Consider the following 13,713-nt stretch of genomic DNA (forward strand, 5'->3'; position numbering starts at 1 on the left):
CTGTTTCCACCATGTCCTTTGTTGAAGTTCAAATAAATTCAGTTACTCCCTTGTGCAATCAGACTGCGGCTTCAGTCTCAATGTAATGATGAACAGCAGAACACAGTAACTTAAATTATATACTTGCTCATTCCCTTCAGAATGTTGCAGCTTTAATTAGGACTTTAGTAAAATCACAAAGCTGCGTGTACAGAAATTATACATATGAGCAAACCATACATTTTGGAGAAGAGAATTTAAAAACTGCAAATCACTTCACACATCACGTTAATTTTGACTTCTTCTCACTATCATAAAATTGCACCCCCAGCTGACACATCAGTGAGAGTACAGGGGGAAGCGCAGGCATGATCATAATGGACACAAATCGGTCATGAAAACACAATAATTGCATGGCTCGGTGATGGGAGGAGAAGACGAGCAGCTTGAGAATCATACTATTGCTACTCTGTTATCAGTTCACTGCATACTGTTTGTAGTTTTTTTTTTTTTTTTTAATTATAGCTAATGTGATGTACAATGTCAATGCCCTCACTATGAACAAAACAACATCAATTGATTTCTGGAAACTACACTTTTCTTCCTAACAAACACAGTCGATACAGAGCTGAGAGGGAATATGCTCTTAAGCCATGAGACCCACTTGTACAGTCAGCAAGGGCAATGTGCTACTGTTCTGCTTCCAAGGGACGCGATCAGAATAATCCCTGCATTGCATAACAAATCTGACCATAGTTTTTCTTTCAGTGGCCCAGAGCTGAAGTCACAGCACTGAATTAAAGCTTCATTTTCACATGCAAATACAAAGTGGATAGCAAAGATAGAAACCTGTACAATATGCAGTTATTGCTGCTAACAAGTGTGTAGGACTCTCATGAATGAAGGAAAGGACTGATTGGGAATCTGGGCCAGTGACATGTAGTTACCGCTGCATTACTAACCCTTTAATTTAAGCAATAACCATAACTTGTGCATTCCATTCAATTGTGCTGATTAATATTAGGAGTATTAGCAAATAGCCTAGATGTCCATTTTATACTGGACTTCAAACAAAAAAACCCACAAATGTGGCACTTTAGCGCTGAAAAACCTGATGCACTGATGTGGTTTGAATGTTTGGCTACATGATACTGTCATGATAAAGTATCAGCTGATTGATTAGATTTAGGGAAATAAAACACTTGCTTAGCTTTAGGCAACAAAAATACTTGGTTAGGTTTAGGAAAACACAGTTTGGGCTAGAGCCCTTTCACAAAGTTAAACACGTGTTTCAAAAGATAACTTTCTGGTCTTTTTCCATGACATTACAAAAACATGACTGGTCAGTTTCCGTGATGTCCCAGGAGCCAACATGGCATTACCAGGTAGTGAGTACTACTAGATGCTCTCACCAGAAACTGTAGGCGCTGCTCCTCTGTGTGCTCCTCCTGATGGGAGGGGGTCGGGCTGAGGCCCGGTTGGGGCGTCACTCGCAGCCCCGACTCCTCCTCCTCTCCGGGAGTCTTCTCACACCTGGATGGAGCTTCATCTAATACCACACACGGGGTCCCTCCTACAACCTGACGGGGACAAAGATAAAATGGTAAATGGACTTGCATTTATATCGTGCTTTAATCATCTTCTGACCACTCAAAGCACTTCACAACATTCACACACTCATTCATACACTGATGGAAAAACCAGTGGGAGGAATTTGGGGTTCAGTTTCTTGCCCGAGGAGTCTCGGACATGCACACATTTGACGTTATCCATCCAACCAGTCATTTTACAATTACAGAGGTAATCTTGAAAAGTCAAGATCCAAAAAGCTTTAAACTGAAAAGCTTCTGTTTTAATCTTAAAAACATGACCAACTACTGAGAAGAGAGGAGATACATGACTGCTATACTGTACAGTAACCCGTCACATTACACCCCCCGCTGTGGGTGAGGGATTAGCAGCAAGCCTCCTTCCCAGTGGTCCGACTACAATCAATGAATAATCCAGGGGGAATCCCTGCAGCCTGTAACATGACTATAACACATCAGCAGGAAGCCTGTCCTTTCTAATTAGATGGGCTGTAGCGACTTGAATGTTTCACAGTAGGCTACTTTTCTTAACTAATTATTGTTGTGCATTCATCTTAATAAATTGTATGATTTGTCTAACGTGGATCCAGGTGGGGGACAGGATGACATTGGTTAAAGGTTAAGAGTCGGGAATCAGTATCTAATTTTAGAGCAAACCTACTTATGCTCAGAGTAGAACTGTGCTAGTGCAGCCAAGGCCATGACCCAATAACAGGATCAAAGGCGCTCTGCCACGTGCTGTGAAGGGGATCACTCCTTTACACTCTCCTCTTTTACATTGTTAGTACCTTAAGGGCATATCACTCTAAGCATCAGGCACAGCTTCTACATGGCATTGTCAGAACACAGCATGGAGAGATTTATGTATACTGTACTAGAGCTGCAATGATTAATCTATCATTTTTTTAAACATAAATTAATCACCAAATATTTTGATATTTTATTGTTTTGAGTACTTTTAGAGACAAAATAAATAATACATTTTTTCTAACCGTGTGACCACACAATGGCCGCCTTGCGCTTGTATGACTCCGTGCATCAGCCAAGTTCTGTTCCTGAGCTATGCCATTGAATAATGGGCAGAACATATTTTTTTTCTTTGTTCATGCTCAGCCATCCTCACCAAAACTCAAGAAGTAGCCTAGCTTATTGCAACACGATGCACGTGTTTACGTCTCTTATGTTTCACCATCCAACTGATTCAGCCGTAAGGAACATAGAGAAACACAAAACTGTTCATAAAGCGACCATTATAACAGTTTGTTTTAGATTTCTCTATTCACATAACATAAGTGCCGCTCCTTCATGCTGTAGATGCATATGACACAAGAATTCACCTATGCAATTACAGTGGAATAGCTGAAGACTATATATCAGTGCATCCTTAAAACATTGAATCTATCATGTTGGAATAGAGATACTCTGCAGAGACTAAGAGAGAGAGTTCAATCTCATTATAGTTTTAGTAGGAAACCAAAACACAACAAGAGTTCTGACCTGGTTGGAAAAGAGTGCTTTTCTTTTGGCTGATATGCACTGACACTACCACAAAACTGTCTGTAAAACCAACCTGGCTATATCAGGCAGAATGGCCTCTGTGGAAGACAACCCTTCTATAAACTAAATATACCAAGAAAACACACTCCCAACATCTTTTAATTCTATGCATAAAAATCATATGAAAGTTTTCTGGCAGCACACTGTTTAATATCTGTAAATGGTTGTTAAACATGCAGTTGCTTAATGCTGTAAGCTTGTATTCTTTTAACACATAAAGCAGCATGCATCAAAGACAGTGATGGTTTGTTGTCTCTAAGATGTATGTTCAAGCATCACTGCAGATACAGACGACCTCAATATGGGCTGATAACTCACTGATAACTGTTCAGCGCCAAATCAGGGGCATGTCTGTGAAGTTAAGTGATTCCCTGGTTTATCTTTTGGATAGCAGACCAGATGGTGTTAGTAGTGGTGACGAAAGGCCAGCAGGAGGCACTAATTCCATTGGCCCCTGTACAAAAACGGTGCATAGCAATGAGGGCTCTGAACTTGATTTCTCTGCTCCTGATTCCTGTTGGTGGTCATTAAAGATCCCCTCACATCCATCATCCATGCCTGGTGAGCCCAGCGTCCGGGCGAAATGCCCACTTTTGTATTTGGTCAGTCAGGCTTAAACCAGTCCTTCTTCTTGTGACTCTTTATTAGCTTGTAGCACTTCGTACCCATTGAGTGGACTGGATTAAGTGCTGCTACAATCTGGCAAGGTGGGAGTGACATTTAAGTGGTGGCCAAGTTAAGATCCCGATGCAAACCCCATCCTGTCATTAGTTTCCCCATAGTTTGCATTAAGTGAACCAGATTTAGCATTACAACTTCTACCACAGGTAAAGTCTAGGAGAATCCAAACGTTTTATACCATTCCTAAGAGGTAATTAATTGTTCCAAGTTGGAAATACAGTCAACCTCCGCAGAAGATGGCATATTTTCATAAAACTACCCAGTGACGACACATTGCAATCAGTATGACGTATATTGCAGGTCAAATCCTTCAAAAGAGCAATCCTTTGTGCAAAGGGAATGTGAGAGCTCACAATGATGAGTTCAAAGCAAACATAATCAGCGTTCAGGCGACGTGTGATATAATACTGACATGGTTTTGACGAATGAGCACAGAGGGGGTATATTACGTAATGTCTCATTTATACAATGTTGGGAGGAATAAAGGGACTGTCATAGAGAGCATTAGACCGAGGCTTAGGCTTTTATGAATCATTTCAAAGGTTTATGTGCCAACACACTAACCTAACAAAACTCAGTGTGACCTGACAAGCTGTGCATGCACCTGGTCATGGTGTAGTGTGTAATTATCATATGGAGAATTGAGAGAAAGGATCAACTGATCAAATGCTTCAAAAAATCCGGCCAACATGCCTGAGCTAAAACACTGATGCATTTTGACATGTTGCAGTCTCACATACAGTCGCAAAAATATAATATGTTTAGAAACAAAATAAAGGTTTAAACGCTTTTGGCACTTTGTGTTGTTGCTTAACTATTAGCAGATAAATATTTTTATTTAGTGTTATTGCACAGCTAGAGCTGTAAGATGAGGTGTTGAGGATGTGCATAAATGAAGAATACCTTTCTTTTTACATTACTTATGGGCCCATGTGGCATTCCTGTCACCACTTCACAGTGTCTAAAGTCAAGCCATGTCTCAACTATAATACAGTCCCTTTCTAGTGAAAATCTGAAACCAGTAAAGGGACAAATCACAAGCTGTTTCAGTCCTTCCACTCAACACAGGAAATGTCCATTACCTTTAACTACAGTATGTTATATTTCTAAAGGGTGAATCATGTCAGAGCTTGAGGGTTTAGGGTTAGGGGATAGGACACATTAGTTGGGAACATATCAGCCTATAGACTATATTGTACTTTTAATAGATACATTATCTGGTGTTGGCATGTAATTGGCATACATTGACTACAGTCTATTAGGGTTTTAATAAGTTACCATCTCTAAGAAACCATAACACATAGTTGCAGCTGCCTTCTGCTGAAATAATAACATCGGAACAATTATTATAAATCACACTCTCCTTCAAGGGAATAATGATAGTTTAAAGAATGGTTCAGACAGTAGTTATTTTGCATACGTGGTTTTGTTTACATTTTGCATGTTTTTTTTGTTTTTTTTGAGGTCTTATAAAATAAATATATAGCTGGTTCCTGCTCGCCAGTAGTCTCATTGGGCAGATCCAGAGACTGCTCATTGTTATGCGGATTTATTGCGTACCTGTTGGTCCATCATTAAATATAAATGATCAACCGACCAGTTAACATCATATAGTGGAATTTCTGGTCATGTAAATGGCCAAATTCAAAGATGCTTTGGTTAACATCAGCTTCAAATATAACAGTTCGAGCCTTTTAAAGGACTGAATTCCATTAATTTACAAGTATGATCAATAGCACACACGGAGATATTGTGCAAATATCATACCAGAATGTTTTCCTCATTTTGCACAGTATTAATATTAATACCATTTCTGCACGGTGAGCAGCAAACTAAATCATTCATGAAAATAATTTGGCAGAACAAATGAGTCCATAATTGTATGCCACTGCAATAAAAAAAAAATCTTTTACAGCTAACAAGCATGACTATTATGTTATGTAACATATTTAGGCTGAATGAGGAGCTGGAATGGTAAAATCAGAGGAACATAATATCTCCTGGCATGCAAATTAATTGTATTTAAATAGAGGAACATATTTTACTGGAAGGGGCCCTAATTTATCAGTTAATATAACTTGTATGTATAATTTTATTTTTTATAAAATGTTTAAAATTTATAGCATATATATATAATATATGTATATAAGCTTTAACATTTTAAGTGCTTATCTGTTTAATATAAAGGACAGTGTTCTACATCAGGCTGTCATACCGTATAAATGTATAATCAAAGATATTTGGCATTGAGGAACAGTTCCAGCTGACTGAATGTTTGTTCACTTCCTACATTCATTTGTCATCTTATTTTAGTGTAGGTTTCCATTTAAATTTCACCGACTACACCAATTTTTCTGTATGTTGTTTGGCTTGACTGTATATGCCAGGCAGGACTACAGGTCCCAGTGCAACATCCGAGAACACAAGCATTTGTTTAAACTTTGAAAATACAGAAATAAAAAAAGTGCTCTCCTGTCTATCTCTACATCTGTGCTCTTTGCAAAAGCACATGTTTTCAGTGTGGCATGATGAACTGAACTTCTGAAAATTGAAATGTTCATGGTATTGGCTGTTGTTGTTTATATTTGCTACGTGTGATTGTCGGCACAGTAAAAAAATACTTCACGTCTCTTAAAGAAATGAATGGGACTGACAAAACTGATCTGAAAATGTTTAACATGTATCAAAACATAATAATTGAAGTAATAACGATTGAAAATATTAAGTAAATACTCAAATCCTGCTTGATGTTAAAGACAGACATATCATTGTCAATAACTGTCCTGATGCAGGATGCAGACACGTCTGCCACAGCAGGCCACTGTCTGTGTTTTTGTCTGATGGGGTCCTCGCTCAGAGGCTCACCTCTATTTGCACCTTGCGTCACACAGTGAGGTGCCGTTGTGTACACCTCGCAATGATGTGGTCCATGTACACTAAAGGATCAAGTACACCTTGGGCCCATGCGTACTAAAGCAGGGTCAGATCCCATTCAGCAGGCCCTGAATGCCATAAGCACATTGGTGTAATCCCTGCAGACTACTGAAACGGGTAACTGGATCACTTCTTTTAAAAGCACCTTAATGGATTGGCCTGGCCGTTGATTTTCTTTTTTAATACGGAGCATATCGATGTCCACCAATCAAACGCTCTACCACCCTGTCACTAAGTCGGCCTGTCTAAATTCTACATCTGGAAGCTCCAAACATGACTGTTATAAAACCGGGTTCCTGACAGGCTGCCCTTGACTAGGCCTCATGCATGTCCCGTCTTTCTAATTTGTAAGAAAGTGGCGGTCCATCACAGACAGGGGTGGGATTTACTACGGATTTACTGAAATGAATATTAAAAAACAACAGCTATGAGACCTAAAAGAGAAATCCCTTTAGCTGCAAGTCATATTGTTACACTAACATGGGGCATGCAACATACTAATAATCTTTCAGAATAAGCCGGTGCTTTTAATATCTAACACAAATGCAACACTCACTGCCTTGAGCCAAGTCTCTCGCACTCCCGATTCGTCATGACACCGATTAGTTTTCAGTGTTAAGTCTCAACTTTGAGTCCTGCACGGCTTCTGTCTCACATCCAAGCAGACACATACGAGGTTCGCCAAGGAGATCTACACTGCAGAGCACTGAAAGGGCACAAGAAAACTCAAAATATGACCTACCCCTTTCGTGTGATCTGTGGCAACGTCAAGGCGTCCCTTGGCCTGCTAGTTATCCAGAGCAGGGCGAGATAGAAAAGTCTTTAGTGCGGCTGGAGTCTTACCTACCACCCAAAACCCTCTCACCGCTGCCACAGCAACAGAGAGCGGATTACTGGACTGTACCATTCTGTTGTTAGAGGGGATTAGAGTTCACACAACATGGCCCCTTTCTGGGTGTGCGCGTGCCACTGGTAGTGCGTGTGTGCGTCCCGCAAACGGGAGATTACCACAATCGGCATTCTCATTTGAGCTTCACAGGCAGAGAATTTACTCAACTTCTCAGGAGAATTTCACAAAACAAACTACAAATAAGATGTATGTCTTTAAGTGATGTAAACTGACACAGATATTGTATCTTTAGAATATACCTCTCATGTACTCAATTTACTTCTCTATGACAGATGTTCAGTGGTGTCTCTAACAAATTTTCAGAATTACAAATAAAGTTCTTCTCTGCATTATGTAACCTATTCCTATATTTATGATATATGTACATTTTTTGTTTCATTTTCTGCCCAGTGATTCATTCATCTTATCTTAGTTTCTAAGAACTGAATGGAGAAAAGATCAGTATTACATGCAGAGAGGATCAGTGAGTGTGACTTTAGTATCTTTGATCAGGCCCAAGTTCAAGACAGGGAATCATCTCATTATGGCTTGTGGCAGATTAGTATCGGGTCCAACGACAAGCCATTATATAACGCTGCAAAACGGCCGCCCTGCCAACATAAACATACACTAAAGCTCAGTGGGCTGAATTTTACATTACCACACAACGTCTAACTCAATCTGTACTGTGGTACCAACGCCACGTTTTTAAAAAATGGTATGGTCTGTGTGTGTAATCACATACTTAACCTCAAATAAACTGAACAGTATCATCATACCAGTTTTTCAGTGTTACAGCTTTCGACACTGACTTAATTATGCAGTATATGCATAATTTTTTAGGGGTGTCATGATTGTCCAAATCTTAAAGTCCTTTTGACCTTTATTTAAAGGTCAAGATTAGAAAGATAAAAATTACGTTTGTCCCAAGTTCATTTTCACGAATTACTGACGGGTAAACACTCTTCCAAAACAAGTCAATATAGGATCACTGAAAAAGAAAATAAGTGTAACAATAGTTTATAAAAGTTACCTTTGCACCAGTCAGTTTAGGGTATTTGTGCACAAAAGTACCTGGACGTGCAGCTGCAGGCTATTAGTAAGCTCGCTGTTGATTGATTTTTCATTTAATATCCAAATGTTACATTTTGATGTAATTTTGATCTTTTTATTTTAAAATCTACACAGCAAGGGAATTTGCTCAGCCATTTTTCTTTTGATCTCATGTTGAAAGTTACAGTTGCTTTGATTTCATCAGTTTTAGTAAACATATACACGGTTCACTTATTAATGGTGCTTAGGACCAACAGGGGTCAGTGTAGAGATGTGTTCTGACATGAGGGGATGACTTTACCTTCTTTTCCCCCTCCTCCTCCTCCTCCTCCTCTTCCTCAATTTGCCCACACTTTTCTGGGCCACCGGGGTCGGGACTGTGGTTGTGCTGCTGACTGGATGATGTGACCGACAGCTGTCTCTGGAGCCGCAGCACCTCCCTCTGAGACTCCCTGAGAAGCCTCTCGAATTCCACTCTGCCAGATGGAACAGGGGAGCCCTGCACAGACACAAGCATCAAAGGCAGCTGTAAGACATTAACCTCATCAAATATGCACATTATTGTGTTGAACTAACATTTTTAAACTACATCCCATGTACTAAACTCAATTCAAGACTGATAATCTCAATCAATAATATATGTACTCATGTGCAATTTGATCTAAAACAGGCCTATACATCTGTATGCAACTTAAAAAATGACTTCAACACAATCTAAACTTGTGTTTAACAAATTCCTATGTATTGAAACAGTAGTAAATATAGAGAGGAGGAGGAAGAGGAAGAGAGGAGAGAAGCAGTAAATCTGATTCGGGGTCATGGATATAAAAATATCTGAGTCATCTAATATGGACATATTTAAAGTTTTCCATTTCAAGTTCAAGTCCTATTAAAGACCACTTCTCCCTCCCTCCCTCCCTGTCACCTCATCACATGGTGAAAATGTGTTTCAGTTGAACATAGGATGCAGTACAGACTCCCTAGATCAATGCACAGCTCACCCTTTAAGACCCTTAATTCTTAAACACAGCATATGTTCACATTCAGAATAATGAGCTCCGAAGTCACTGGACCAGTAATTAAAAACAGGCACTTAGGAAGGCAGCCTATTCCTGCACTGTCATCTAGTCATCAGCAGTGACGCAGCCTTTGTAATACGGGCTTAGGAGGGAGTTAGGATGAGTAGTACCTGTGTTGTCCAGCAGAGAGCGAACTTGTGGCATTATGAGCCTGTGGCAGAGCTGATGAGCAGGGTTAGAGGGAGCAAATCAGTGAGCAGAGTTCAATGAGGGCTGAGTAAACTAATTGTGTTATAAATACCTTAGTGGTGCCCAGCCGTGCCTCCAGCTCTCTGCACTCTTTCTGTAGGGCAGCGATCTCTTTATCCTTACACAGCAGTGCATCGGCATGCTGGGCAAGGTCACGCGCTCGCTGACGGGCAAACGCCCTCTTGTACTGTTCCACTGACCCGGGTCTCATCAGTGATGGGGAGTTCACCTTCACAAAAGCAAGAAGGAAATATGTATTAATCACCAGACAGGAGAGCAATTGAATTATGGGTAATGTAGGTGCCAGGTTTTGAAAGGAAGAAGAATGTGTGAGATAAAAGGGCCGATATCTCTGGTTCTGATGTACTGGATTTGATCATTTGTTTTTAAACTGTCCATAATGAGTCAAACGGAGTGCAATGCCGGTGGACTGTTTTTAAAACCTGGCACCTACTTTACCCACAATTCAACTTAGTTACTGTATGACATCACTGAAAGTAGTTTATCAGATTACTTGCAGATCCTCGACAGCCACAAAAGGTTTTATACTACTATACTATACTTTTTCACATAAGTAGTAGTACTCCTCAACACCTGTAAACACACATTAATGTGTAAAATAGGTGGAATTATCCTTCGAGAACACATTTCATTAACTTCTATTGTCCAGCTTCTGAGCATGGTGCTCTCAGTGTTTTGTGTGGAATTTCTGGCTCACACTTTGGCTACAAGCAATGCCAAATAGAGCAGCAAGCTAACTCACTACCTAGCTAAGCAATCTCTGATTAGATTCGGTCCAAAATAGTGGTTTAACAGTCTGTCAACTTTTGGTCGTCAGAACTACCTCCCTTTGCCCTTCAATGAGCAGCAGGAGGTGAGAGGAGGAGGGGGGAGGTCCCTCCCTCAGTCTGGTGAACAGGTGCACTCAGAAAAAACAGCAGCCAGTGACTGCAGCTGGGGCAGAGATAGGTGGTCCTTAGATTACTGTACTCTTCACTACTGCTTTTCAGGAGAGACTAACACTATGTACCACTTCAGAACTCAAAGACAGATATTGTGCATCATGCAGCTTTTCATTACAATAGTATTTGAATCTCACACAGTTGAATTAGATTAGATTATTAAGGTGTTCATGTCATTCTTTTTAGAAACTAAACGTTTATTAACCTAATGAATGACAATTTCAACATTAATTTGTAAGCTGTGGCAAGACACTTATTAAATTGTACATTGTGCCTCCATGAAACGTGAAACATTTATATTGCATTAAGTTTGGGTTTGCTTCATCTAATCTCTTTTTCAAGGATGTTTCCTACTGAAAATTGAGTTGTTGCAGCCATTCTAGTGATGCATTCAATTATCCAAATAGCGTGCTGGTCTGTTTCAAAAAGGCTCCTATTCATCACATACTTAACTATTCAACTCATTACAGGACTTCATGGTGATGTGCTGATGTGGATGGTGGTGCTTGATAATGAGTCACTGTCAGTATTTGGGTCGAGTGAGGGCAAACACAGTGGACAACGCAGTTAGCTGCGAAAATGTTTGTGCGGCGTACCACTTTGAGGTTGGCCTCCTGCAGCTTCCGTGCCCTCTCTTCCAGCCTCTTAGCGAGAACAGCCAGCTCTGTGTTCTTTCTCCTCAGCCGCCTGACCTTCTCCTCGGTCTCTGGGGCGCTGCTCTTCCGCTAAACACAGGGGAAACAAATATCATCATCAGACAATGCCTGCCGGGAGCACTAACACTAACACCAACACCAACGCAGCAATGCCAAATGAGAAAGTCACAGAAACAGTTATTCAGGAAGGCTTGAAGAGAGACTCAGTCTGAGTTTTATATCACAGGGGAAATTCATAAGAGACACCGGGAGAGGCCAACTCACTGACTAAATAATGATCTATTTATAAACTGGATACATTTTTGTAAAAAACGAAACAGAGCAACTTACAGCTCCAAACTGAAACAGTGCACGTTCTAAATGTTTTGTTTGCCTTTTCTGTGCACCTGGCCTACTTTCTCTGAAGCCTTCAGTTGAGACTACAAACCCTCTGTTATTTTTAGTCATACCAGCAGGCCATTCTCCTCCCTCAGTGTGGTACAAGTCTTCTCCAGCTCATCGAGGGCTCGCAACAGTTCAGAGTTCTGACGCACCAAGAAGCCATAGTCAGTACCATTCTGAAAAACAAACAACAAAGACAGATGCAGCTTTTATCAACTACTGTTTTTTGTTTTGTACAAAAACACAGTGAAACACAAGAGTATCAGTGAATCTGTTTTCAGTGAAACAGGGATCGAGTTTCATTTTTCTAAAATTGGCTAAATCATGTTTCATCTCTGACGTACAGGAAAGCCTGCCTCCGCTGTCAGCCAATGTTTACATAGCTGCTGTCTATTGGTGGCTGACAGATGACAGCCCATTGAAGAGGCTTTTCATTAGACCATCTCAATCAGCCTACCACTGGCACTCAACACCTATTATACCACACACTAACTAAGCATGAGAGAGATCTGCTCTCATATTGAGCTATGAGTAGAGGAGAAGGAGAGCAGAGAGAGAGGAAGAAGGGTGATTACATAAAGCTGATTCAGAAAGGATTCAGACACTCCCATTTTCATTTTAGATACTTAATTCAAAATAATCTAAGCTGTGATGTGGTTTAGCTGTCCCCTCTGGAGAACAGGTATTGTCCCAAAGTCGCTTCAATGCTGTTTACCTGCTCATGTGCTTTCATTTGTTATTGTGTAGACAGATGAATCTTCACTTTACTTCTCTTCTATCTTACTGATGATTGAACCATGACCGGATGGTCGAAACATTAGCATGTTAATAGGGTCGCCACATATAGTAGTCAGCAGTCAGCTGTCATGTGCTGAAATACAGTATATACACACTCTGACATTTTATAGTACTTTTATAAAGCGTAGCAGTCCTGGGTGTCACATAAATAAGCTTGTTATCTTGTGAGCTGTTAGTGAAGAGACAGCTCAACAATACGGCAGACGGTCAATGTGGCAGAGAGTCAATGTGGTGATCACGACTGTCATTAGAGTTTATCGTCCAAGTGGAGGAACCCAGGAAGTGGTTAAACCCCCAATTGGTCTTTCAACTGAAAAGAAATGGTGTCACCCTGCCCCTGTGACAGGGATGCTCTCTATGAGCCCTGGGGCTCACTGAAGCCGACCTGGCACACATGAATGTGACGGCTGCAGTGAGAGCAGATGGACGAACTGATAAGCTGGAGGTAAGGGGACGGTTTGTCCTCCAAGTGAAACACATTTAACGAAACTGTCAACTAGACTGACTTTGCCTGTTCATGTGGACATTCACCCTAATGTTACCTGTGGTCAGTTTGACAAGTGACAAGTTTTGACAGTCTGCATGTCCCTACCTGCAGCTTCTGCACAGACAGATGAAGAAAGGAGGAAGTGACTATAGGCCATAGACAGTGGTATGTCAGCAGGACAGCAGACAGATGTCTCCACATGTGAAACACCAGTAAACCTGTTAAAATGCGTCTCCATGATGCTCTTGGGACCTAATTACTAACCTCGAACAGCTCTCTGCCACAACAACACTTTTAGGAGACTAATCTTATACCAAAAATTCTGATGACATGGTGTGCTATCTAAATCATGTGACCGTCATCTTGAGATTATGTTGCCATGGTAACCACAGATGATGGGTGATCTGGTGGCTCTCTGGAGGGTTTCTAATGCTACCGTACCTGTTACTTAAGTCAACACTAATGACCAGCTGTTTAGT

General features: G+C 40.6%; 1 protein-coding gene across 14 annotated transcripts in view; it reads right to left on the reverse strand.

Moving 5' to 3' along the window:
- Nucleotides 1–13,713, reverse strand: part of tspoap1 (TSPO associated protein 1) — a 69,550-nt gene that overhangs the window by 29,626 nt on the left and 26,211 nt on the right. For all 14 annotated transcript variants that reach the window (XM_084373930.1, XM_084373934.1, XM_084373929.1 and 11 more), the window contains 5 exons: nt 12,018–12,125; nt 11,509–11,637; nt 10,003–10,179; nt 8,984–9,181; nt 1,392–1,559 (listed from right to left, as the gene is read on the reverse strand). In XM_084373930.1, the coding sequence (XP_084230056.1) occupies nt 1,392–1,559; nt 8,984–9,181; nt 10,003–10,179; nt 11,509–11,637; nt 12,018–12,125 (780 nt within the window). The remainder of the gene's footprint in view (nt 1–1,391; nt 1,560–8,983; nt 9,182–10,002; nt 10,180–11,508; nt 11,638–12,017; nt 12,126–13,713) is intronic.

The sequence above is a fragment of the Pagrus pagrus genome (assembly GCF_965226575.1).
Source record: "Pagrus pagrus genome assembly, chromosome: 14".
Lineage (NCBI taxonomy): Eukaryota > Metazoa > Chordata > Actinopteri > Spariformes > Sparidae > Pagrus > Pagrus pagrus.